The sequence below is a fragment of the Emydura macquarii genome, unplaced genomic scaffold (genome assembly GCF_026122565.2).
Source record: "Emydura macquarii macquarii isolate MOO-44397 ecotype Brisbane River unplaced genomic scaffold, CSIRO-AGI_Emac_v2 contig_3530, whole genome shotgun sequence".
In the NCBI taxonomy this organism is placed as follows: Eukaryota; Metazoa; Chordata; order Testudines; family Chelidae; genus Emydura; species Emydura macquarii.
The window spans coordinates 3,024,631-3,052,608 of record NW_027133667.1 but is presented as its reverse complement, the minus strand read 5'-3'; the positions used below and the strand labels follow the sequence as shown (position 1 = coordinate 3,052,608).

At 45.1% G+C, this 27,978-nt stretch overlaps 1 protein-coding gene across 4 annotated transcripts in view; it reads right to left on the bottom strand.

Annotated features, from left to right (window-relative positions):
- HIPK2 (homeodomain interacting protein kinase 2) overlaps nucleotides 1-27,978 on the bottom strand; it is a 167,481-nt gene that overhangs the window by 20,026 nt on the left and 119,477 nt on the right. For 3 of the 4 annotated variants that reach the window (XM_067536262.1, XM_067536264.1, XM_067536266.1), the window contains exons 3-10: nucleotides 19,096-19,219; nucleotides 16,981-17,100; nucleotides 15,435-15,521; nucleotides 14,212-14,396; nucleotides 10,791-10,953; nucleotides 8,471-8,690; nucleotides 6,605-6,726; nucleotides 187-329 (exon numbers count right to left, since the gene is read on the bottom strand). In XM_067536262.1, the coding sequence (XP_067392363.1) occupies nucleotides 187-329; nucleotides 6,605-6,726; nucleotides 8,471-8,690; nucleotides 10,791-10,953; nucleotides 14,212-14,396; nucleotides 15,435-15,521; nucleotides 16,981-17,100; nucleotides 19,096-19,219 (1,164 nt within the window). The remainder of the gene's footprint in view (nucleotides 1-186; nucleotides 330-6,604; nucleotides 6,727-8,470; nucleotides 8,691-10,790; nucleotides 10,954-14,211; nucleotides 14,397-15,434; nucleotides 15,522-16,980; nucleotides 17,101-19,095; nucleotides 19,220-27,978) is intronic. The other variant, XM_067536265.1, reaches the window with a different exon arrangement.

Genomic DNA, 27,978 nt, shown 5'->3' with positions numbered 1-27,978 from the left:
AGATGCTGAGAGTCCAGTGATTATGTGGGCAAAGACTGCACCCACTGTGCACTCCGTGTTATCCCATTCGCACAGCTTGGGATATTAGAAACTACTGGGGCACAGAGGCTGTAAGACAGACAGGCACACATCGTGGGCTTCCCACAGATATACACCCAAAATAGTCCAGGGTTTATTATTATTTACCTCCAGTCTGCCAGCGGCTGGGTCCCCGCCATGGTCTCTGGTATGACAGTAGCGTGTTGGACTGAGGTGTGGGTGGCTACTCCAGTCAATTGCTGCCAGGCCGGAGGGAGAAGGATCTGCTGGGTACCGCTAGGCCAGGCCTGCTGTTGAACAGAAAAGAAGCTGGTGGTTAATAAGAATCACCATTCATTGCTTTGGTGCCAGCCCACGTGCTAGGGTGGAGACTTTCATGCCTTTAGGAAATGACAGTAAAATAGTTGTCGGTACAGAGCACACAAAGGAGTAGGCTCCCAGGCAGCAGCTGGGTCACAGTTTGGGATGGGAAAATGAGAACTGGCCTCAGTCTCAACCCAAACTTCAACCAGAACTTTTTATTTCTGTTCTTCAGATCAGTTTGGCTCAGAGGATCTGATTACCAGCAATTGGAAAGGTGGCAACCCTCGGCCCTCAGCAAGCCAGGCATATTTTTCTGGACTGGTTGCTATCTTCAAAGCTCATTCGTTCCAGGGCTTCCTAAGGGTTGGACAATACAACCTAGGTCGCCTCTGAGCTAGGGGAGCCCTAGGCTGCTCAAACTGGAACAAAACAGCTGGCCAAATGCCGACAGAAATACTTTCTTCCTTGCCACCTCAAACGGAACTGAACAGAATACAGAGACTCTTAGAGGATCAGGAAAGGGAATGGATGGGGTTAGGAGGATTGGTGGAGGATGGGAGAGGAATTTAAGGGTCAAAGCGGGAGTGCTGTATTAGGAGTCTTGCAGTAGAGAAGGAGAGAGAAAGAAAAGGGATAGTTGGAGGGAAGGAGCTGAGAGTCAGGGGAGCGGAAGGATGGGATCAGAGAAGGAAGGAAGGCAGGCTCTAGTTGGACTGGAAAGGAGGAGAGTGAAGGATGTGATGTGGAACAGGTCAGGTGGAAAAATGGATACTTCATGAGATTCACATGAGATTTATCCACACAAAATCTACTTCACTGGTTCCAGTTAGCCCACATCTAAAGCACAGATGGAAAAGTGTGAGATTTAAAAACTAAATTCAAACAGAAATTACCAGAAGCAAAAAAGAGTCAGTTCCCTATCCCTAATCCTAACACATTCGTGATGACTGAGGGCCAGATTCTGATCCCTTTACTGATGCTGGCAGTACTTTACTCTCCAAATTGTCTTGTTGACTTCAATGGGACTTTCCCCCTTAGTAAAAGCGCTATTCGGCCTGAGTAAGAGTACCAAAATCTAGTTCCGAATTCATGTCAGCCAGAGGAGCTTTAGTACATGCAGGTAACTCAGGTGTAAAGCAGCTGGTTACTTTAAACAAATACGGGGGACCCCAATAACAATTTCTGAGGCATGAAAGGTGTGAGTATCATGTTTCCGCATGGACTGCAAAACAGTGGATTCTAAGCACCCATGTCCATTTTCACTGACTTGCTCAGCAGTGAAGGAGTGTTGAGGGGTTTGAAAATGAGAAATATGCTGGGACCCTGTCTGCGCTGGAGTACACAGCATGAGAGCTGCCGCCTGGTCTGGAAATTGTTCGGAAGCACAGTCCTGACAACTAGCAGTCTGTAATGCCTCAATCTGGACAGATAGTGGATATGTCTAGACCAGAGCTGGGCGTGTAATTTCCACGGTGGCATGAGTACTGGGACAGGCTAGCTGCCCCAAGTATGATCCCCTCTGACAGACTAAGCCCATACTCTGGGTGGCTAGCCTCTCCCGCTGCTCGTGATGCTAGCGCGATCAGAGTTACTGCACGTATGTCTACTTGAGCTGGAAATTACAGCTCCTGCTCCAGTGCGGACACACCCAGTTATTTCTTTTCCACAAAAAGTGCTAGCCAGAAGTGTGCATAAGCTATACCACTAGCAGAGTTCAAGGCAGTTTCTTTCCAGTGGTTGGAATACACTTCGTTAATTGTGTTGAGTTACAAACTCACGCAAACATGTTGCAATTGTACTTTTGTTTGAAAATGGCTTCAAACCTAGTTACAAGGTTGACAGGGCCTAATGGTCTATCTTTGGCAAGAGACCATTTCACGTCAGCTCTTGATTAATCCATGGAAAGAGATAACAGGAAGAGATGTTGTTAGTAATAGCATCTTACATGGATGTAGCGCCTTCCAAACAATACACAAGGATTAGCTCATTCACCAGTGGGGTTAGCCATAGAACAGGCACTGTGTAGTTTAGGCAGTACCACTGCAAGCTTTCCCCACCCTGACCATCCAATGTGCTCAAGCCTCACCTGGAGGAATCTCCCTAGGACTCTCTTTGTGTGCATTAATTACTTAGCTTCTCTGCTGAGGCATCTAACGGGTGGCAGCTGATTATTGGGGTGGTGGTTTCTGCAATGGGAACATTTGACTTCTGGAAACTGGACTAAGACCGTCATTTAATTTCACACAGATCATTTAGCAGCAACCAGTAGGAACAAAGTTTCAGCAATTACTGACCTGGACTGAATTCAAAGCAGGGACAGGGATAAAATTGTTCCCCAGCCCATTACCAATTATCTAAGCCATCCAGTCCCCAAGGAGACACTTTCCACATGGGGAGACTGGAGGTCTTCCATGTGAGGCATTTACAGGGCAGCTGATTGTACTGTTTTTCTCTTCTGTATTGCCTCCTGTCTCAGTTTCTGATCAGTATTTCACAGGAGATTCTAAAAGTGAGCTTCAAGATAAACAATCCTGCCATTTTTCCAAACAAGTCCTAGCTCAGATTCCTCCTCTAAATAAGACGTGTTTTTGTCTGGGATTTTTAAAGGAGCCTTAGTGGAAATTATCCGACAGAGTTCCAGAGGGGTAGCCGTGTTAGTCTGTATACAGCAAAAACAACGAGAGTTCTGTAGCACTTTAAAGACTAACAAATTTAATTTCAGTAGGCATAAGCTTTCGTGGGCTTCAGCCCACTTCCTCAGCTGCAGTTGGTAGAAATGATACAGCAAATATTGGCAACATATATAGGAGGCAACATATCCCACAGAAATTCTCTGCCCTTCTACACTATTAGACTATCCTATTCTAATTCTCTGTTGGGCTCCCTTGAAAACCCAGCCTTAATGTCCAAAACTGTGTATCAATGAGTATTTAAAATACAATGGGCTAGATTCTGCCCTCAAATGTGCGTGCAGATCTTCCACCAACTTCAACGAGGGGCTGCATGGGTGAGTCTGAATAGAAGGCAGAATTAAGCCGAGTGGATCCTGCACTTGCCCCTAGCCACTGCACAGCACAGCATCCCATGCCACTGCTTTCCGAATAGCTGCAGCCTGACAGACACTGCTTAACTCCAAAATCTGTTCCATGGTAATGGCAACAGAAAATAGGAATCGTTCAGCCTTGCAAACAAGTCTGCGAATTCCATTTGTCCTCTCTGTGCCCTCCCTGGGATATTCTAAACTGGCCCCCTTAGTGCCAGACCTAGAATCTCTCCCCTGCAAGCTGAGCAATCACCTCCCTCCCTGTGTATGCATCAGTCCAGGCACACTGTTGCAGATATGTTCCAGGGTCATCTTGCTCTAATGACTCAGTTTAAGAATCATATAACCTTTTACAACATGGACAAATTCAGATTCCACCAGCATGAGAACAGGGCAGCTTAATGCCTCCAGTGCATGCCGATAGCGCATGCATGTTCAGAGACTGAGCCATGGAACTCAGGGATATCAGCTACATCCCTCCCGCGGGTCATATTGGTGCCATTGCGCTGGGTCCACACTGGGGGCTACACTGTAAACAGAGTCTCTGCATGAAGGTATTTCACCCTGTTCCTTCCTCAGTCAGATTCAGAGATCCATTATCTACTGCTTGTAACACAAAAAACACCCTGTAGCCTCTCTAGTTCACGCCTTCCAGGAAATCACGGCCTCCCAGCCCCGCTCCAAACGTTGATTGTCTTGGCATTTTCTGCTTTGCTGGGTCAGATGAAGGGGCTGCTGTGGTAGGCCGCTCTCTGTCTCGGCCACATCTGCAGAGCCCAGGCTGAAAAGGACACTCAGTCACAGCACTGTACTACAGCAAAGGACTAGCATCGGCAGGTAGCTGGATAAGGGCGGGTGGGGATATTTTTGTTTTTACAGCTTTGGTTTAAAAAAAAGCTAACTAAACTGTTGCTGCTCCCTTGCAAGAGATTACCCGAGTTTACATGCTGAAGCCACTTCCCTCCCTGTTTGGAGAGGAAGCCTGGATTTGTTCAGTTCTCCTCCTGTTGTAGTGCATGAATCTAGATTCAGCGTCAGGGTCTAGGCACAAACTCTCGACTTATCAGGTAAGGACCACTGAACCATTTCATCGGCAGGAAAATATTGTCTGGGCTGGTCCATTGGCACAATGCACAGTGCTCCCATGTCCACTGCTTTGAGTAAAATTGCCCGGGTGTAACTGAGAGCACACTTTGGGCCCCTGGTGTCTTGAGCCTAGTTCCAGATGAGGAAAGTGGGAGCCAGTCCTTTCAGCTGCGTAAGAGTATCACAAATGGAGGTAGCCCTCTTTACTCCCAAGGGGCCGGAGGCCATCGATCAAGGCTTCCCGCCTAGGAATGCTGTTAGGAAGGAGTGAAAGTAAGATAACGCAGAAGTGCAGAAAACTCCTGAGGGAGAAGGGAAAGAAGGGACAGCACTGGATCAAGCTTTTCAAAGTGTGATAACATCAATTTCATGCTGGAAAAACACCCCTGAAATACATACAGCCCTGCCTCTTTCAGATGTAGAGCTGTCGAACTGTTCGCCAAGACTGGAATCAGAGCCTCCTTTCACCTGTCTCCTTCTGCACACTGATATAGTTGCTCGTGTGGGTGAAAAGGGGCCTAGTAAGGTTGTGTGTAAGGGTTATTTTCACCACCCACTTTGCAGGCAGCTGTTTTGTCTAACTTTTCATTTCTGGAAGAAACGGCTCACTGAGACAATATACAAAATACACCCCCATCCATCACCACCATGATGGCAGAGCTTAGCCAAGGGACTCAGGTCTCAGTCATTTCCAGGGGCCCTGTTTCCTGGAGGATAAATGAGAATAAATTGTAAGGGTTGGATTTTGGTTCTCGGCCACTGCCCGTGCTGGGGTATGTTGGAGAGGGGATGAGCACCCAATGGCTGCTCCCAGAGACTTTGTGACATATGCCTTGTCCACACTTACAGCAGCATGTAGAGTACAAGTACTACATCTGTAGCTACACGCCACAGTGAAAGCAGGCTGCGTTCACACTTGTCACCGCGAGGTGTAGCTCCCTGCAGCTGTGAAAGGCTCCGGCGGGGAAGGCAGCAAGAAAAAGATCTGGCAGTTCCTCACTGCCAGGGCCTTTCACTGCATTGAGGAAGGATTCTGGCAGGGGGAGGCATTTGTACAACCACAATGGCATGCACTACATGTGCAAATACACGCTGCAGCAAAGGCACTCGTCCCTGTGGCATGTAGCTCCCTGCAGCTGTGAAAGGCTGCGGGTGGGAGGCAGTGGTGAAAGGCTCTGGTAATTCCCTGGCTGGAGCCCTTCACTGCATCAAGGAAAGATTCTGGCAGAGGGGATGCATTCGTGCAAATGCAATTGCATGCACATAATTTCAGTTTGCATATATTCCTGCTCATAACTTTGAAAATCTGCCCTTTTTGTTTCCACTGCTCTGCTTCTTAGCCCTGGTCTACACTGGCCACGGATTTTGGTGGTAGTCTACTGGAGATGCACAAGCTACGTACAGTAACTTGCATATCTCTAGTCGACTTCCTAACATCTACTTACCGCGGGGTCTCCATTGCTCTGTGCCAACGGGAAATGCCCTCCCGTCGACGCAGTGCTACGCTTCTTGCCAGGGTGGATTAACAGAGTCAACTTCTGGGTTCGATTGAGCAAGTCTTCACTGCCGCTCAATCGAATCCGCAAAATCGATTCTGCACTGCTGGCGGTGTGAAAGGATTGAGCTGGCAGTACAGACATACCCTTAGGCTTAGATGACCTTCTGAGGTCCCTTCCAACCCTAATCTTCTATGATGAGATGCCATAGAGCCAAGAGCTAAATAGGATTCAAAGAACTATTAACGATTCGTTCTCACCATCGACCTGACATAACTCCCAGTGACATCTCGCACTGAAGTCAGTGGGAGTTGGATCAGGCCTTATAAAGAGAAGGCTTGAAAAAGGGAGTGGAGTTGTTAACCGCTATATTGTTAGAGCCCTTCAGGAATCGGAATAGGCCTGCAAGATGGAAGGGAGATTGAGGAAGGACAGATGCTCCATGGAAAGCCAGAGAAGCTCACGTCGGTACCCCACTCTAAAACTCAGACATAGAGGGACTGGGGAAAAAAAAAATCCTTGATCCTTTCCCCACTCCACACAGCTAAACTAAACGAAAAAGACTTGCTCTGCATTGGACTATTCACGTGTCACCCATACTTGCCCAAGGCACATTTACCCAGACTAAGGAAATTACCTGTGCGAGGAGACCTGGCTGGATCTGAAGAGGCTGGGCTCCAGGAGCCTGTGTGACAATCGGAACAGCGTTCTCCATCCGAACAGAATACCCAGTATGCTTTGAAGGGGAGGCTTGTAGGCCTGCTCCGCGAACAGAGAAGGGACAGAATTAGTCATCGTCAGCAGCACCGCTAAGAAGGGGGGCTTGATTTTCAGAGCTGTTCTACAGCCTCTACTGCAGGGGTAGTCAATTATTTTGTATCCAGGTCCAAGTGTCTTGGTCACGGTATAGTCAGGGTCCAGACTCCAGAGAAAACAATAATACCAATCATGATAAGAAGAAGTAAATACAAAGATTTCGGGGTCCGTTCAAAAGCATTTGGCGGTCTGGAATTGGCCCACGATCTGCCTATTGACTACCTCTGCTCTACAGCCGCAAATCTAACTGAAGTCAGTGGGAACTGCAGGAGCTCAACACCTCTGAAAATCAGGCCCTCGATTCCCACTTATTACATCCCACCAAATTTATTACACCTCAGTCCAGTGAGATCTATCAACTTTTGGAAGCCACAGTACACACGAGGTTGAAGAAAAGACACATCCAAGGACACCAGGATATTAATCCTATTTAAACCTGGTGCATGCTTCTGGAATATCTTAAACCTAGTAGAGACATCATAATGTAACCTACACCTGCAGGCACTATAAGAAGGGACAAGTTAATGGTTTGTTTTCTAAGTAAAACTGTTATTCTCTAGTCTTGCTAGAGACAACCACCGAAGATAGCTAGAAAAATACACTACAGGGTCAGAGTGCAGCCTGCTGATGAAAGTGGGAGACTGGGAATCAAGAATACAGGGTTCTTCACTTTGTGATTCTAGACTTGACTAGGATTTAAAGGTACAATCACCAGAACACCTTATCAAACACATTCTGAAACTATTGTGTGGACAAGGCATTACAGACTTTAACACATGCTAAACTAGTTGAGCTTGGGGAGTCTAGGCTTCAAATGGTGTTAAAGTTACACTGCCTTGTTTACATTAGCATTTTAGAACACCCTAGTTAGAAGGTGTTATCGTACACGTTTCAACAACACACCTTTAAATCCTAGTCATGACAAACCCTCTGAGGTTCATTTTAACCATGTGTCAAAAGGGCGAAACAAAACTTGCCTACTTCACAAGAGTGCCCAGGATTCACTTAATGTTTGCAAAATTCGGCAAGATCCTTGTATAAAAGGGGTTAGAGTATTGCCAAGGATTATTGTTGATAGAACCTGCCTCGCCAGGACCAAATCTCAGGTCTTGTCTAGATTGGGAATTTACCTCGGATATCGCTATTGGCATAACTCTTCAGGAGCAAACCTATCATAGAGGGGCAAAGGTGCTATCTGCCCCAGTGCAGCTTACCCTGGTTTCAAGCAGGAGTATTGTCCCCTGGTGCAAATAGAGGCTCTGCCTGTCTATTCTAGTTGCAATGGTGCAGCTGCACTGACAGCTGGCCACTGATGGCCATAATTGGGGCAAAACTCCAGGCCAGACATCTTACTCTCGGGAGCATTAGCCTTGCCGGATCACCCTATGTGAACTGGATCACTGAACAGCCTGGGAACTGGACAGTAAAATATTTAGTTCTTTTCGTGTCTACCAAAACAAGGCAGAGGTTCCTCAAAGTACCCTGCTCAGGGCAATGAATGACGAGCGTCACAATCGTGCCTCCCGACCCTGAGTCATCAGCAGCACCCCGACTGCTCCAGATGGTCTCCTCACGTCCAGATTTTCTGCCTTCAGAAAGATTTGCCAGAGGGAGTTTTCAAATGAGAACCCAATCAAACAGCAGAGGGGCTGGCTGGGCAGGAGGGTGGGGAAGCCCGGTTTCTTACCTTGGAAGCCTGGTGGGCATACGATGAGGGCTTGCTGGAAGGGGTCAGGCCGGGCACAGATCTGCGCCGTTCCCGTCTGCAGGGGCATGCTCCGCTGGGCCACGGCGGCCATGGACGCGGCTGAAGGCTGGTAGAGTGCAGATTGGTAGTTTAGTATGGAGACTTCAGGGTTGGCTAAGGAAATAGTGGCACTGGTGGAGGTGGGAGCCAGGTTGGTGGCCTAAAGGAATGATGGGAATTAAACAAAAAACAAAGCAAAAAAATGAGGGAGATGGCGTGTTGGAGGAAGCAAATCTAAAGATCAATGAATCTAAATAAAACCAGCAAACGAAAAATAAATGAGGAGCGAAACAGAAAACTGAGGAGCGCAGAAGGCAAGAGTGGGTGACCTGGGCAAAAGGAACACACTAAGCACCAACAGTGAGGGCTTCTATCAACTGGGGCTGCTTCCAGCCCCACCCCATCCCAGTCTGCTGTCCGGGGAGGTCTCCAGAACGGAGCACATCTCTCGAGGACAGGTTTGATTTGGGGAGAATAGGGAGTCGACCGGAAGAGGAAGGGATTCAAAAGAACTGATCACGCAAAGTCCAGCGGCTCTGTAAATGCTTCTGGCACTTCCGGTGGGAAACTTGCCAAGATCAGCTCTACCCCATTACAAACCCTTTAGGAGAATTTGGAGATTCCCACTCATCCACCCATCACAACTACACACCTCTTTCGCTGAGAAAACCTAAAGGCAGCACTTTTCTTTTCCACTTCAACCCTCCCCTCCCCGCCAGGCATTAGATGATGGAAACACAAGAGACAGTTGGAAACCTAACCTAGGGAGAGGAGATGAAACAGCAGTAATGGCCCATGGGTTTGGTTTTTGACCTACAGTAAGAATGCTGGAACTCCCTGATTCTGGCAGAGCCTCACCCAAACTTTTGCTACTGTTTGACAAGCAGGAACAGACTCTCCCACCCGTATTCAAGCTAAGCAGTGCTAACAGTCCTGAACTTTTGGTGGAGTAAGGAACTACTCAGTGTGATTAAAGACGACAGTGCTGGTGTTTGGTTATAGTAAATGGGGCCAGTTGGTGCTTCAGAGAAGTGAAGCAGCAGGAATTTGGGGAGTTTGTAAGCAGTCTTACTCTGAGCTGAGTTCCTGGCAAGAAAGAAAGGATACCTGTATTTTTAACTGACAGCCCGCCACATTTAACCAGGACACACCAATAACCTATCACTGCATACAATTGTGGTGCTCACTGCTTAATGAATCATTCAAAGGGACCATTTCTCACCATAAGTAACAAAGAACTGAGCCAGCATGAAATCTGGATTTCCAAGAGACATAGGATCACTTTGCAGACCTGGATAGAATCTTTTGGAGCTTCTCCTCCTGTGGCACTGGTCACTGCTGCTGCAGTTACATCCACCCCCTTAAAGATTCTTGTTAGGACCTCAAAACAAGGCTCCTGCACCAATGAGCTCTACAAAGCCCTAAGGATGGTCGCCTCACCGTGCTTCAGTCTTCTACTGTCTTATCCATGAATACCTCCCCTTCCCTTTAACTACTGTAATACAATGCCAAGGGAAACAATTTAAGCTACTGTTTGTTTAAAATATGCCAACACTGTACATATCGGGCTCAGTTGTTGGTCCCCCTACCACACACGCACATGCTTTAAATATCTTTAAAAACCCTCCTGTGATGATACAGGAGATCGAAGTGTAAACAGCAGACACGAATCTACCAACTTTGACCGCAAGCCCTTCGAAGTCGGGATTGTATCTTACAGTGTGTACACACAGTGCCTAGCACACTAGGGTCTCCATTTCAGTTCGGACCCCTGGGCACTACTGTAAAGACAAATAATACACAATGTGAAATTACGTCTCCCAATACTAAGGAAAGAAGTGACAAGTGTTTAGTTTTGCTGGAGCTGCAGCGCATTGGGTCTGTGATACGAGGATTTAGTTTTACCTCCGAAGTAATCTGAATAATCACTCCTGTCTGCTGGATGGTCAGTGAGCACAATCCAGGGACACCGCCATCGGATTTTTTTTCATGCCAACTTTCTAGGGAGGTGGGGCTTATCATCCTCAACAAGAAAAAACCAAGAAGCCAATATTTCACAATCACACAAGTGCTGTGGAACGAATTCTCCTGTATAAAATACCAAGGAACTAGACGAGGCTCAAGGACGAGGGTGGTGTGTTCTAGTCATAAGGTAGATATGAACCTCCTATTGTGTGTGTATTGAGAGGAACACTACATCTGCTCTCCATTTTCTAGGACTCTCTAGCTTTCAGGACATGGCTGCTGCTGATTTCCATACCTGGTTGTGGACGGTGTTCAGCTGGTTGTTAAAGGTCATGGTCAGGTTGGTTGATGTGCTCGGGGCCACATGGGTGATGAATGGCGTCTTGCTCTGGTTTACCGTGTCATACATATTCACCCGCCGCTTGCAAATCTCCATGTTTTGGAAACAGGACTTGACACTGGTTAGAGAAAGGGATGAGAGGATGAAAAAAGGGGAGGAGGGGGAGGAGGAAGGAGCATAGTTAACAGTCAGCTATAGTGGCCTAGCTTCAGGTCAGCATTTCCTTGATGGCTGAGCCAAGCGATCAGGTCAGGCTTGGCACTCACTAGATTAATCAGTGTTTCCCTACTTCATTTGAATGTCCCCTTCTCCCCACAGCCAAGGTTCACACTGCTTGTAATAAAAGGGAACTAGCTGGAATTCAATAGAAGACCGTTTTGGTTTAGGATTCTTGAGTGCCCCATCCAGTCTCAGTACTGCAGCGTAAGTCAGAGTCAGCAGGCAGACAGGAGGGAAAGAAAAACCAGACCAAGAAACATTGGGTCTTCTTTTTTAACATGACAGAGGATGGGGATGTGAGGGAGAAGGCCGGCTAGTCTTCGCTCATTTGGAATTCTTTGTAAGGCAGTTTTCAAAGTCTTTCCCTCTTACGAGGAAGGTTTTGCTGGGTCTGGTCAATGAGACATCTGAAATCTTACTCCACGCTTTTAAAAATGTTGCTCATTTGAACTCAATCCCGCAAGATGCTCAACACATTGGGCCCCACTCCAGCACAGCGCTTCAGCGGGTGCTTAACTTTAAACACATGAGTAGCCCCATTGACATTATACGGCTTCAGGGCCTTGCTGAATCAGGGCCAGAGTGCTCAGCATCTTGCAGGATCAAGCCTCAAGGTTGTCCCAATCTGAGAGCCAACACTGGGGGAATGTTTAAATCCCCTCCCCCACAATCCCTCCACACTACCAAAACCCTCTGCTTATTAAGTACAGTACACGCACACACACACCACATGTACGCACATGTACACGGCAGTGGAAGTATTGAAAAATACAATATTCTGTACGTAGCAACATCCTAAGTGCGCAATATAGCATATAAGCCACTTCTACCCCTACTACAGCACATTCCTTGTGAGACAGGTATGCAGTATTATTATTTCATTGTTACAGCTGGAGAAACTGAGGCACAGAGTAGTTAAAGGGACATTATCAATTTAAATATGGGCAAAATCTACCGACCTGATCAGTACCTACACCTTAACACTGTCCACAATCAGTTACTTTTCAATAGTCTTTTAAAATCCAATTCAAATCGTTATTTTTTTTTTATCAAATATTTCTCCTGCAGTGTTTGATATTCAAACCTGAAATTGAGAACCTGACAGTGAAACTGACTATAAAGAAAACAAAAATGAAACTGACTTCCTTGATTTTCATTCTCTAAACTGAGAAAAATTATAAAAACTAAATAATGCGCATCAGGATTTAATTTGTAAAATTATTTCACTTTTAATAATCTAAGCTGTTATCAGTAACGTAGGTAAAGACAAGTGTTTGTTTATGATACTTTATTTTTAAGGTGATAATTTCCATTTAATTAAATGTGCCCCTGACCATGAATGACCAGGAATGGTCGGGAACAGAATCCAAATCCCCTGAAGCCCCTGGGCCCCCTGCAACTATACTTCCTCTCAAAAGCTCAATAGCTATTTGGTTATGATTAAATCTGTTCAATAATTACTCAATATTGAATCAGATATAAGAGAATATGTACATACTTTCATTATGTACATGATTTTTTAAATCTATGAAATACAGGTAATCTGCAAAATATTTAGAAATCTGTGTAAAAGTAAAAAACATCTACATGAAATAAATGTAGAAAAGTACTACATGGATTTTTGACAGGTTTTAGCAACTAACTGTTTTTCAAAAAATTGTATAGTAAAGCATTGAAAACACCATGCTTACATTTCACACGATACTACCATTGCACGTTACGAAAGAATACTATAAAATGTGACCTGCTCCCTGTAAGTTAGTGCAATAATACACTATGTATTCAAAAATATGCATGAAAAGTTCAGAAAGACTGGGGAGTTCCCAACAATTTAAGATCCATGCAATCGGAAATGGGAAGTTGGGAGCTAGACTCACTTTGCTGCTGCTTTAAGACTAACAAGTACAAAGCCTCAAGGGTTCCTGGGACTTGTCGTCTTTCTGTGAAGTGTGTCACAGCAGAAACTGCTCCCAGCAGCTATGTCTTCTCTACATTTGCACTTCCTCTGGTTCCTGATTTTACTTTCAAAAAAAGATTACAACTCCCAGCATCCCTGGAGGCTTTGAAGTTCCTATTCTCAAAAACAGGGGACACAATCACACAGGCATGACTTCAAATCAGCCTACTCCTATTGGTTAGAGCTTGTTGCAGTTCCGACCAATCAGCATTTCCAATGGAGGAGAAGGAGGTTACATCCCAAGCTGGCAGTATGTTTAGCATCCAGGGGCCGGATCAGTCAAAAATTTCCACCGAGTTATGTCTGAGTGAGAACTTCAGCTTTTGTTAGGAGTTTTGCCCAAGTAGGGCAGGAGTAAGAACTTCAGAAATGAGGCCCTGATCACAGCCCAGTGAAATCAATGGAAGGCTTCCCAATTTCAATTAACTTGGCCCCAAGTCTCTAAAATTTTAAGCAGTTACGGCACATAAAAAAGGTGTGTTGGAAATGAGAGCCTGTTACTGCAAATATAAAAGTAGATTTTTTGCATATTATTTCAATGTTGTCATAAAACACTAACTTATTTATGAACAGCTTTAAATGAAGGTACAGTTAATTGCTACAAACAGAGAGAAAATAATCTCGCTTGCTTTGTGTTCATACTGCATTCTTCACCCCAGTATCTATCTATGGTACTTATATGGGGGCTGCAAACAGGTGTCAGGGTTATGACCACACTGCCCTCCCCAGATTGTTCAACAGAGAACGGTCCCAACCAGAACCCAGCTAAATGGGAGAGGGTTTCTGGGATGAAGGACTGAGTCCCAATGTGGATAATGTTTAGAACCACAGCACTAACCCCTAGAACCTTCTCTGCAACATGTGTAAGTGGAGTCAATACTGCTTGCATATAGTTTTTCTGTATTTTAATGTGAATGTGTGTACTTATTAAATGTTTACACAATGAACGTAATACATTCTGCAGTATATAGAATGCCATCCAACAGCAACACATTTCTTATTCATACTAGGTGGGGTTTTTTTTTAAACAAAACTTAAAATCTTTGGGCCTAAACTCCGTAACGGTGTCCCTTTAAAATACTGTTGCTAGGATTTTTATCAACCCAAAAGTTAACCCTACAGCCCAGTCTCCCCACCCACCCTCTCCACCTGCCTTTTCTCTCTGACAACCCAGCCCAAGGCAGAGAGAAGGAAGCGTACTGTGTGCTATGGGGAAAATCAAGCAAGTGCGTCATGGTGACAAAGGGGTGGTTCAGAGTTTCAATCGGAGTTATCCTCTTATCCGCATCTATAGTCAACATCTTCTTTAACAGATCTATAAACTCCCGCCGGTCTGCCTTTTCCACCAACATATCGCTTCCTTCTAAATCTGTTGTCATATTCACCTGGAAGAGAAAGGACAAGGACAACAGTTAGAAGGGACAAGCAGATGGTCAGGTCTCCAGCAGATCATTTTCCATCCGACTTTAGCACACTTCCATCTCCAGAAGAGTGGCAGCTGAGGTCACAAGGAAAAATCTGAGCTGGCAAGTCAAATCGCCACCAGGCTAGTTGCGAGCCAAATCATTACACAGTATTTAACCCATTTGAGTCAATGGCTAATGAAGATTGTTAGTCACCCTTTGCAGCTTCTGTGTGGTAACAGACAAGCTCTGACAATCATTATGTATCACATAAAGCACTATACAATTAGACTACTTAATTATGTGTCCTGCAAAAAAACAAAAAAAACAAAAAAAAAAAAACTGCAACAACTCACAATTCACAACTCACAAAAAAAGCACAAACAAGAAAAGAGCTCAATAAGTTTATGGGGAGCATGACTATTTATATATCAGATGCCAGGGAAAGCCTTCACATTAATATCTTTCCGGATCCTAAGCTTCTTTTTCCATTCTTTAGCTAATGAAGCTAAAATATCCAGAATTATGTTACACAAACTCTGGATAAAAAATCCCACGGGTCATTTTCTTGGCATTAACTTTAGTAGCCCCTGACCAAATCCACTATTACAAGAACAAAATAAATAGATAATAATATGAAGCACTTTTCCTTTACAAATAGCAAAGCATTTATTAAGTGGGTAAACATCCTTCTCATTTTACGGATAGGGGAATTGAGGCAGAGACACTAAGTGACTCACCCAAGATCACATAGGAAATCAGTGGCAGAGCTAGGAATAGAACCTGGCACTTGGGAAGCTCCTAGTCACTCAACCACACTGCTTTCTTATGTCACTTTTGTGACTGTATCTGGCTTTGTCTGTAGGGACCCAATGCAACACAGGATAACTGGGAGTTGGCTGGATTGGGGCAGACCCGGTGTTTCTCAGGGGTTTGCAGCATATACACAGAAATGATGCCGTGCCCCATTTGTTTGCCTTACATGGAGAGTTCTCGCTAGTTACTCACCAACACTCTTACCTGTGCCATATCATCCAAACAGTTGAAAATGTACTTCCTTGCTTCCTTCGACTTAATCCCCGTCTCTGCCTCATGATCATCTGGTGTCTGCTCAAGAGAGGGGAAAGCCAGTTACCTAAGCTGCCCTTGCATCTGTGTAGAGTGATATGCCAGCTCAGATGAATACCTCAAAGCCCACCTCTGTAGAGACAAAGCCACAGGCATAGTTTGACTTCTATATCCAGGGGAGGCAGCTCCAGTCAGGCCAATGGGGCCACACATGGAGGGGGAGAGGAGTGGGGGGCAAATTCCATGCCTGCCTGAGGTTTGCAGTCTGAGGTGTGGGGGGCAAACTACACCATGGACAAAGCCTCCTGTCTCTTCCTGAACTGGTAACCTAAATAGTAGCCCAATACATTTATACAGCACCTCTCATGCCTAAAGAATCCCAAAGTGCTTTACTGACTAGATTGCAAATCCATCAACACAGAAAATATAGCTCTGTCTTTGTCTTCATCTTTTTCACTCCGGGAACTCATCCACAGCCAGGGTCAAAGCCCTACGTTCCTCCTGCGACTTTCTCCTTTTCGTGCTGCACACACCTCACACACCATCCTTCCAGCCAGAAGCCTGAACAGGATCCTTCTCACAGCCTGTTGGTCCCACTCCTTGTTAAGCGAGAGGGATCACCATTGGGAACCCCAGCCACTCCCTTACCAGTGGCAGCAGAACGCATTGCTACCACTGACCCAGGAAGCTTTTGTACTATGATCTATTTTAATCGTTAAAATGGAACTGCGAGTGTTAACTAGATAGGCAATAAAAACAAATTCCATCCCGAGGCAGGTTAAATTAAACCTTACTTCATCAGCTACAACTATTGACCATAGATGGTGGAGACAAAAACAACAGCCCTAGATTGACAGGAAAGTACTTCTCTCGCTAAGGGTATGAATACACTGCAAAAAACCACCTGGGGCAGCGAGTCTCAGAGTCCAGTCAGCTGACTCAGGCGCATGGGGCTTGTGCTACAGGGTTAAAAACAGCACTGTGAATGTTCCTGCTAGGGCTGGCACCTGGGTTCTGAGACCCTCCCCCACCTGCCAGGTTTCAGAGCTTGGGCTCCAGGCCAAGTGGGAACATCTACACTGGTATTTTTAGCCCCGTAACACAAGCTCAGGTCAGTGGGTCTATGACCTGAGACCTGCAGCCATGGGCTTTTTCTTTGCAGTACAGATGTGCCCTTAGTTAAATTAAAATAGCCCCATCTACAGTACTCCCAGTCCGGGTAGCTCCTGATTAGAGAGATTTTAAGGTTCACTTTGGACTTAAAGCTTCTACAATGCAGCAACAGGCACTAATTGCAAAGACACTGGCCAGCCAAGGGCTGCATACTTTTGTTACCACGGTTTTACCTCAGCTCCTACCCGTCTCAACCTCTCAGTTTTGAGAAGAAGTGTCTCAGTGCACTGCAAAGAGATGAGACCCAGGCTCTAACTTAACAGAATGTCGCCTTACTTCCAGTCTATTATTGCAAGATGAAGGAAACAAGGACATTTCATCCTACCTTTAGCCTCCACAATGGATACGGTGAGTCTGTATCCCTGTTGAAAAATCTTGTCGTCTTTGTCCCCGAACTTAACAAATACTCTGCTGGCAAGCCCTGCGTCTGTGAAATATAGCGAATCTGTAAGAGAAGGATGAGAGGTCACTGTTCATCCTGTGAAGATCGGTGGTGACCGGAGGCATTCAAAACAATGGAACAAAGAAAGAGAGAAAAAGGTGGTGTCAAGTTGGGCTTTATCAAGGATATACTAAAAGGAATGAAAGAAAGAGAATTCCCATAGACTTCAATGGCATTTCTACCGTTATCATGAATGTCTCAGGGTATTTACTCTTAAAGTCTATAAAACATTCTTCCTTTAGTTTCTAAAGTCTGTGGGAATTCCTCCCTTTATTTTTAGACTTTAAAGGTAAAAGAGAATGCCCACACATTTTAATGGTGTGCTTTTATTGACTTAGAGCTTTTTATATTCAGTTCTTGTCTCTATAAGGCATGTGATTTCAATAATTTGGTACTTGTTCTTTTATTTTCCAACTGAGAGCACAACCGTTCTTAGGAGCAGTTCAGAGGATAAAGCAGATGAAGCTAATATCCGTGAACTGAAGCGACCTATGTACTGAAGCAAATTTACACCATCACTCTGTGTTGTATACTACATCTGCAATGTTTATATAGCTTCCTGCATTTGTCATGTCAATGACTTTCATGGATTCTGCCTAGCTGGCATGCACAGAACCACCGGATGCTTCACTTATGTGTCTAAGAGTGGAGAATTATTTTTTTCATTTAGTAGAAAAAAAGTATGTGAGCACGTAATTAAAGGCTGACATAATGTTGACATAAAGTGGCATATGAAACCCTAACTTTGGCATTTCCTGACTTATTGATTGTTTCACTTTGAAAACTTAATATTCTTCTAACATAAGAAATACCACAGATAAAACGCTAAGTATTTTTACAAGAAAAGACAGAAAGACTAGAAAAAACATTAAGCAGCAGCTGCAAACTCAAGGACTTCAAAATGCTGCTGGCCTTAGCCCATACAAAGTGCCTGCCCCTGCTGTCGAACTCCTTAGGTACATCAGAGCAAGGTTCCCTCCTGCATATTTTACAAACTTCAATAGCCCCCCTCAGCCCACTCTCAACCTTAAAAATCCACCCAGACTGAGGAAAAGGCACAGCTTCTGCGCTGGCCCATCTCACAGACTCCACAGGAGCCCTCAATATACTTGACCAGAGCAGACTTTGCATTATACAGTTCAGTCAGCCATGTGCATACGTGTGATGAGTCCTTCCTCAACTGTGCACTTTGTGAGTCTATTTTTTGGGAGGAATCTACTCCTCGTGCTCAGTATGTGATTTTTCAAAGGTGCAAAACCAATTTCCTCTGGAACAGCTAATGGCACTGAATCTCAGTGAGTGCTACCTATTTCCATGCCAGACTTCATCTTTAAAGCCTTGGCTGAAATACTATCAGAAAAAGAAAAGCCTCGGGAATGTTTTCATAATGGGAAAAGTGTACTATATTTCCTTTTGCCACTTTCCTAGAATGTTCCTGTCCAATAGAGATAGGAGAAGAACATTAAAGTCTATGGGGCTGATCTTCAGCTAGCTTTAATTATCATAGCTCAGTTGAATTCAATGGAGCTATGACAGTTGACACCAGCTCAGGATCTGCCCCAGAGACCATTCTCTTTCTTGTCATTGCTTTTAATATGCAGCCTCATTAGGGGATTATAAAAAGCAGTAGAGTTCATACAATTTCTTATATTATAACAAATAAATCTTCATTTAATACTTGCTGTTAAGTGGAGTAAAGATGGCAGCTCTGTTCAGTGATTAGAGATCATCTACAGAGCTTTCTAGTCAACGGGAACTTATACTCTTGATTGACAGTTCACTTAGGCAGTCAGTTCTTAAAAGCACTGTACTAAATATCTTATTGGTTACCTAGAAAACTACAGGTGGATGAAAAAGTAGTCTTAGGATATTGAAAATTAAAACATAGATATCTTCCATCAGCAAAGAATAGCAAGTTAACACTGTGTCCCTTCTTACACAGGAAGGAAAAAAAACACCTATGTTTTTGTTAATAGCAACTGCAGCATCCATACCAACCTGATCGTACTCTGACGCTCCCGGGTATAAAGGCCAACCCAAGAACAGCTCTGCAATGACACATCCCAGTGACCACATGTCGATTGCTTCACAGAACGGTAAACCAAGGATGATTTCAGGGGCTCTGCAAAAAAAAAAAAAAAACAGGGAAGAAAGCATTAACCAATGTAAAACATACACACAGGCATTTGTTAGGGACTCCATGTAGACAGCTACCCACAAGAAGCTATTTGCAGTGAACAAGTTTTATTGGTTCCACAAAGCCCAGGAACCATCCTATATATTCTAGAGTGCTATCTACTAGTACCTGATCTATTAACCAACTATTAACACACATATAGACATCACCTTGATAGGACATAGGAGCATAGGGCTCAACGAGTAGTGATCAATGGCTCCATGTCTAGCTGGCAACCGGTCACAAGCGGAGTTCCCCAGGGGTCAGTCCTGGGGCCGGTTTTGTTCAACATCTTCATTAATGATCTGGAGGATGGGGTAGATTGCACCCTCAGCAAGTTTGTGGATGACATTAAGCTGGGGGGAGTGGTAGATACCCTGGAAGGTAGGGATAGGATACAGAAGGACCTAAACAAACTGGAGGATTGGGCCAAAAGAAATCTAATGAGGTTCAACAAAGAAAAGTGCAGAGTCCTCCACTTAGGAAGGAAGAATCCTATGCACAGTTACAGACTGGGGACCGACGAGCTAGGCAGCAGTTCTGCAGAAAAGGACCTGGGGGTAACAGTGGATAAAAAGCTGGATATGAGTCAGCAGTGTGCCCTGGTTTTCAAGAAGGCTAATAGCATATTGGGCTGCATTAGTAGCAGCATTGCCAGCAGGATGCGGGAAGTGATTATTCCCCTCTATTCGTCATTGGTAAGGCCGCATTTAGAGTATTGTGTCCAGTTTTGGGCCCCCCACTACAAAAAGGATGTAGACAAGTTGGAGAGAGTACAGCGGAGGGCAACCAAAATGATAAGTCCTGTGCTCCAGCCCCCTAATGAGGAGAGGCTAAGGGAACTGGGCTTGTTTAGTCTGCAAAAGAGAAGAATGAGGGGGGATTTGATAGCAGCCTTTAACTACCTGAAAGGGGGTTCCAGGGAGGATGGGGCTAGGCTGTTCCCGGTGGTGGCAGATGACAGAACAAGGAGCAATGGTCTCAAGTTGCAGGGGGGGAGGTCTAGGTTGGACATTAGGAAAAAGTTTTTCACTAGGAGGGTGGTGAAGCACTGGATTGGGTTACCTAGGGAGGTGGTGGAATCTCCATCTTTAGAGGTTTTTAAGCTGAGGCTTGACAAAGCCCTGGCTGGGATGATATAGCTGAGGTTAGTCCTGCTTTGAGCAGGGGGTTGGACTAGATGACCTCCTGAGGTCCCTTCCAACTCTAATACTCTATGATTCTATTCTATGATTCTGTGACATTCCTATATCACCAGGTACTGAGCTCTTATATTTCACTTTTCATTTATTGATCTGAATTGTCTTTATGAAAGAGATAAGTATTACGATCCCCATTTTACAGATGGGGAAACAGATACAGAGGTGCAGTGACTTGCCCAACATCATGCAGCTGGGAATAAAACCCAGGTCTCCTGATGCCCAGACCAGTGCCCTAGTCGAGGGATAATGCTGATTCCCTTTTCCATAAGCTCTTCCATGTACAAAACTCAAAGGGCTTTACAAATATTCATACATTAGTTAAGCTTTACAACAGTCCTGTAAGGTACAAAAGTATTGTTGCTCTTATTTTACAGATGAATGTGCTGTAGAACAGAGAAGTAACATGACAATTCCAAGGCTATATGGAGATATGGGCAATGCCAGAATAGAACCCAGGAGTCCTGACTGTAGGCACAGGCCACATTTTCTCTCTGCTTTCAGCTGGGAGAGGGAAAAGGGGGATATTCAGGGTCCCCTTATCTGTCTCTCCAAATATGACTGTTTTTTTTCAACAGATGCCAACTGAAGCAAGACAGACTTCTTTCTGTGCAGTACATTTCAGCATTAGCTCTGCTTAGGAAATGGAAAGGAGTTGCTAAAGTCTCTTGTTTCTGAGGCTGTTTGATACAGTATTTAATTATTAACTTAATTAAGTGCTTAAGAGCACAAGCCATCTACTATCTGCAAAGCTTTGGTCCCCTACAAAGGGGACACCCCTACAACAAGGGAAATGCTTTTCTTCCTGTTTTTAATTAAAAACACAGACTTCCAGCATTAAAACTGAGACCATTTCAAAAAAGTAAAAAAAATTTTACATTGTGCTTCCATAGACTACTAGCGTCCCAAAAATACTTTCATTTTTCTAGCAACTTTAATCCAAGGACTTCAAAGCACTTTATAAACAATGAAAACTCTACATCTCCATGATGCCTCAAAGCCTGTGTAAAGCAGTAAATATTATTATCCCCATTTTACAGATGGGAAAACTGAGGCATAGATATAGTGTTGTCAACTCTTCTGATTTTATTGTGAGTCTCACAATTTCATCCTGAATATCACACTATTTGTTGTTTTCTTAAAGCCCCAGATTCTGGAGTCAGGTGATTTTATCAGATTTTCAACTTTTCTTTCCTGCAGAGAAAAGCTTGAAAACATGAACCATAAAGGCTCAAACACCAGCAGAAAAATAAGAAACGCTACATGTATTATTTTTGAAGTATCATGATTTTTAAACTAATCTCATGATTTTGGGGGGTCTGACTCATGGTTTTCAAATGCTTGGGACTGGCAATATTGAACAAATAAAATGCCTCAGTCCATATTAGACTCAGAATTAGAACTCATGAGTCCTGACTCCCAGACCCCATCTCCAGCCACTATACTGTCTCCTGAAGTATGTCATTTTTCATTGAGATAGCAACCAATGCCAGCAGGAGACTCTGAACTGCTAATTGCAGTTGAAAATGTTGTTTTCCAGCAAACGCCATTACTTACTCATGAAGAGACATATCTTCAGAGAGAAACTGAGCAAAATGGGGGAGGTGTCTTTATTTAAAAAACAAGCAAACATATAGCAACGAGAGCCCATATCCCAACCTCAGCAGAAAACCCTCTTCAACACTGGGCTGACTTGCAGTGATAAAAACAAAAACTGTTTGCTCCAAACTCAGCAACCCCGAATCTAAAATAAAGGCCTCTTAAATCTGGGATAATTCTGCCATCCCCGCACAGAATACACTATAGGTTTGAGTTTAAAAAAACAAAACAAAACACAACAAAAAAACCCAGCCCCCATCAGTGCTCCTAATTTCTTTTGTGATTGCTATCAGCTTCTATAACCACCATTCCTTTGCATTAGCATGCCTGCCACTGCCAACTTTTTATTCCAGTATTACTGGACCAGTCAGGAGAATGGCAAAGGGTTACTTTACAGTTCTATCATCTATATTCCTCTCCCTTCCTTCCCAGCTCCTTCATACCTTCCACCCTGGATGACACCCAGACAAAAATGCAGAAAGAGAAAGAAGACAGCTACGGTGACCTGCATCTCATTACTATGTAAATCCTGCACTCAAAGACATCTGCCTCTCCCTGTCTGCCTGCAATGTTATGAATGAAGCCTCCTTAGTCATTAACAAGAGTTCAATCTTGCACTGTCTGGACTTGAAATCTCATTCACTAACTCACTACATTAGGGAGGGGCTAGGACGTTATCCAGAAGCCTCCCCATCCATAAAAATCATCTCCATTGCTGCTGTACACAGGTATAAATAAATTCTTATTTATTGATTGACTGCTCCTGTAAGGAGCTAGGATGACAGCCCTAGACACCACGGGCCTGTTTCCCCAAAGAACAAGCTTTCACATGTGCTTCCAGATTATCTGCCCTTGGATATCTCCTTTGTATTACACAGTGCTAAAATTCATACCTATTTTAGGAGCATAGGCATTGCCAAACTGGATCAGGTCCTTGGTCCATCTAGTCCAGTAGCCTCTCTCTGACAGTGACCATTACCAAGTACTTCAGAGGAGAGGGGCCAAAAACTCTGTAAAGGAAAAACCTTCCCATAGGAGAAATTTCTTCTTAACCTCTACCCGTCAGATGCTGTCTTATGTTTTAAAGTATGGGCATATATTTGCTTTATGAATTTTTATCTAATCTAACATAACAAGGAGTACTCTCATGATCCATCTGTATGGGCGTAATTATATTTTAAATCTTTCTAAGCATTTGACCTCACTGATAAATTGTGGCAATGAGTTCTACAGGCTGTGTTGTGTGCTAAAGTGTATTTGTTTTTATTGGACAACTTTGTTGCCTTTCACTTTACCTTCCCTTGTTACAATATTGGGCAAAGGTTAAATAGAAGTATGGGATTCATTTTCCCCTATGCCATTCATTATTTTTATACCTCTGTCATTTCCCTCTTAATTGTAAGTCTCTCTAAACTAAACAGTTCCAGTCTTTTTCAGTTTTCTATCATGAGGATGTTCTCCCATGACTCCAATCATTTTTGGTACCCGATTCTAAATGCCTTCTATTTCTGCTATAACTTTTTAGAGATGGGGTGACCAGAATTGAATATAGTATTCAAAGTGAGGGCGTATCATCAGTTAACATAACGGTATTATAGCAGATGCAGAATTATTTTACATCCCATTCCTTTCTGACCACAGTATTTTGTTTGCTTTTGGACCGACCCCGTGCATTTCAGCAGATATTCAGTCTGAGATTGTTCCACACCACCACTCAGGTCTTTCTCCTGCGTGGCTACAATTAATTTAAAACTGAACACTATCTATGAGTAGTTTAATATTTTCCTTTCAATGTGTACTACCTTGTATTTGTTCACACAGAATTTCATCTGCCACCATTCTGCCTATTCCCTGGCTAGGTGCCTGTGAAGTTCTTCACTGTCTTTTGTAGTCTTGACTTACCTACATAATTTTATGGCATCTGCAAATTTTGGCACCTCACTGTCCCTACTTTTTCCAGATCATGAATAAATATATTTAATAAATTCCAGTTCCAGTATGAGAAGTTGAGGCACCACACTGTTTATCCTTTGTTATGCTGAAATTTGACCTTTTATTCTGAAATCATTCAAATTTGGCTCAGTTACCTGAAAAGTGGCATAATTTTATTCCAAAGGAAGGAAAAGTTTGTCATATCTTAACCAGCTTCTATGTGGGTTCACACTTTACTATAGTTCCTAAATCTGTATAATATGGTGGTACTCTGTCAAAAGTTGTGCACCTCAGACTACTGCAGCTATAAATGAGAAGGGACAATTCATACGGTGACTGGTTCTCTGTGGAATAGTACTTCATTTTTATGTTGTTTTCAATACCTCCTCCCTGTAAAGTTGCATAATTCAGTGGTTTCCCCGTGACACCATTTGCATTTAGGTAGCACTTTTCATTGTCAAAATGTTTTAGAAACACTTCACAAACTTTACAAACACTAATACAGGTGAAGTATTATTCCTGTGTGTTTGACCCATCCAAGATGCTTAGTGAGATCTAGAACAATCCATATCCTTGCAATATGTAAACTTGTTCCTTTACAAGTTTTGTAATGGATAAAAGTACAGCTGAGTCGCTCCCCCTTCTGACTCTGCACTTCACACAGTAGCCTCATCTACACTGGGGAATTTTTACAACAAATCCCACCATTTCAGTTGCACCAGTGTTTAGCAACATTAGGAGCTCTTGCACGGATGGCTCTACCATTCTGCCAGCCATTTTCAGCACCTCATCAATTCAACCTGCTCAAAGTAAGTCCGGCTGGCGGTGTGTTAAACCAGTGTTGCAGGTGGACCAAATGTAGACTTTAAAGTGCAGTAGTGCAGACTAGTGCAGCAGTGTAAGGCTCGTGTGGCATCTGCTGTGTGTGGCATCTGCTGTGTGCGTACTGTGGGGGGACGCTGTGCTCCAAGAGCACTGTGGTTTCCTGACTTTGCAAGCAGTGATTGCTTCACTAGGCTTGCCAATGTTGTGAAACATTGTGAGGGCAAGTATCTTCCAACACCCCCTTCCCCCAAGGCAACAAGAACCTAGAGCCTCTGATGATGGAGTATTTCAGCCTCCTCCCACCATCAGGAGTTCGTGAGGGAAAGGAGAAGGTTCTTCAGTACCACAGGAAGGCAACATGGCAGAGACAAGTACCGTAGACAATAACAAGCAGCAAATCACAAACCAAAAGCAGCCAACGTTAGGCCCAGCAGAGTTTCTGAAGCCACTTTTGCAGTGAGGTAATCTGGAGTGACTTCTTTTTCAGGACTGTACAAATGCACCTCCACATCCATCCCTGCCTTACCCTCCATCCCTCTCTCATACCCCAGCCCTAACCCACCCTTGTCCAAAAGCACAAAACCTGGTCTGGGTGACTCACACTTTTCTATCCAAGGCCACAAGGGGGCAGGAGTTGGGGAGGGGAAAGGGAGAGAAAGCAAACTTAGTATTTTGGATAAGCAAAACCAAAACCGGCTTCGTGCTTTTGTTGCCAACAGCATCCCACTCTACAGGAAAGTGCCTTACAGCAGAGAGGCCTATAGGAAAGGAGAGATTCAGGAGCTCGTGAGGTAGCAGAGTGAGCTCATTAGACAGCCCAGCGCGTGCAGGAATGTCCTGTCCTGGCAGTGCACGGCTGTGTATTTAAAGCCCTGCTACAGCACAATCTGTGGCTCCAGCAGCTGCCTGGAAAAAAACCACTCCCTGCTCTCCTCTGCCACACACCTCCTCAAACATCGTTCAGCGAAGACACCTCTCTCGGCTCCCTACCCACCGGAATGAACCTGGTTTAAAGGACACAAAATCTGACTAGCATGACTAGGGGACAGAAAGTACAAACCATCTACAGCCAACCTGGAGGAGGGCAAAGGCAGCCAAAAGGGTTTAAGCCTCTGAGATAACAACAGCCAGTCCTGCCCTCCCCTCCTAGCACTCTCACCCACTTCCCAATGTAATTACTTCAGTAGGGGAGCTGGATTAAAGTGTCTGTAATGTTCACTGGGCCTCAGGGCCACCTCCTTCCATTCCCTCCCTCCCTCCCCTTGGAATTGAACTACAGCGGACCTGCATCTGCTAGGCAGCTGTTTTAGCTGGCATGGGAACTCTATCCTCCCCTCTGTCCACTCAAGAGGGACGCCAGCATCCTCAAAGCTGCTTGCGATGCCCGCAATGAAGAAATGCTGCCTCTTTGTTTGCTTGCGCTCGCCACGTGATCTTATGCCGCTTTTAGGCCAGCCTCCGGCAGAATATTTACTTTAGTGACCCTGCTCTGTGGCAGGGCAATTTCATTGTCTGGGGTTTCTGTCAGGAGAATTAATTACCAGTCTCACTCCCTGGCTTTTTCACCCACCCATCACAGGAGGTTGAAAGCGACCGCCAAGGTGTTTCATTTCCACAGACGTGGATTTTGAGAGCCTTTCGAAGGTTAAAACTGCCCACCCTCAGATCAGTGGGGAGCTAGCAGGGGCCTAAAGGTCGGGTGACCACACACCCTGGGGTTCTTTAGGTGTAAGTGTGGTGCCTCTTCCAGCATTTTATGCACAGAGACTCTTTAGGCATAGGCAAGCCGGGTAGCTGGGTAGGGGGGCAGATTTGCAGCAAGCGGAGGGTGCTCTACCCACGTGAGCCAGCTGCAATGTGGACCAACGGTCTGTGTGCAGCCTCACGCACATGAATGGTTCATTAAGGAGCTTTAATGTCGCCCTCTCTGCAAGGAGAGGTCAGCATTAACAGGCGCATAAAGGCCTCTGCATGGATCATGTGACTGGAGGGCCCAGCCTGGTGGAGGCAAGGGGGGGGCTTACAACCCAGCAGCCTCTCCCTGGATCAGCCTGAGGACAGGGCCGGGCTAAGGGGGCCCTGCAAAAATAAATCTCCACCCCCTTCCCCCACATCCGTCTCTCACACGACATGGGCCCAGCGCCCTGGCCAGGAGCTGCTCCCCGGCCCCAAACAGCGCTGCCTGGCAGCCGCACCTCCCTCCTGGCCCCACCCCTTCCACGTGACACGGGCCCAGCGCCAGTGTCATTCAAAATCAGCTCGCATGCCACGTTCGGCACGCCTGTCATAGGTCGCCGACCCCTGTTCTGTAGGTTTTAAGTCTGAAATGTAACCGCAGAATGTCGTTATGTTAATTAAAAGGCAAGTTTAGTATAGCGGTAATAGCCTCGAGCCATAAATCGTGATAATTTTGTTTTAAATTAGGAAAAAGACTTTTTTATACAGGAGAGTTAATCCAGCCCTGCCCCCTACCCCTCTCTGCTCCCTACATCCTATTCCATCTCAGCTGTTTCTGGGGTGCTGCCCCCTCCCCACATCTACCCACCACCCCATCAGCCCTTCCTCCTGTGGTCCTGCCCTCCATTTCCTGCTGTGTCCTAACCTCCCCATCTTCCTTCTATGTCTTGGCCCATCTGCCACCCAGGGTCCTGCCCCCACCTCCATCTCTCACCTAATTTTCCCCATCCCCAGTCCTCCCACCCCCCAGGGTACTGTCCCCACCCCATGCCATCAGCCCCTTCTCTAGCATCCTGCTCCATCTGCCCCGTATCCTGTCCCTCCACCCCATCTGCCCCATAGGCTGCTCCCAGCTCTCCTAGCCACCCCAACCACCTGCCCTGCATGTCCTAGTCCCCGTCATTGCCTAGGTTCTCTATTGCACTCTGAACCCCACCCTCTGTCCCCTGGTCTCTCCCCATGTCCTCATCCCTATCCTCACCCTATGTCCAGTCTCCAGTCCCTCTGTATTATCCCTCACATTGTTCCTCCAATGTATAGTATGACCCTCTCGCTTCCTCTAGCCTCATGTCAGGAACACCCCCCCTCTGGCCTGGGGCAGCTCCCCCTCCTCTCTAGGATGCCCTTCAGATTAACACCCAGAGGAGTTGGCTTGGGATGGGGGGGCAGAGTCCAACTGGGTGGGGGACATAT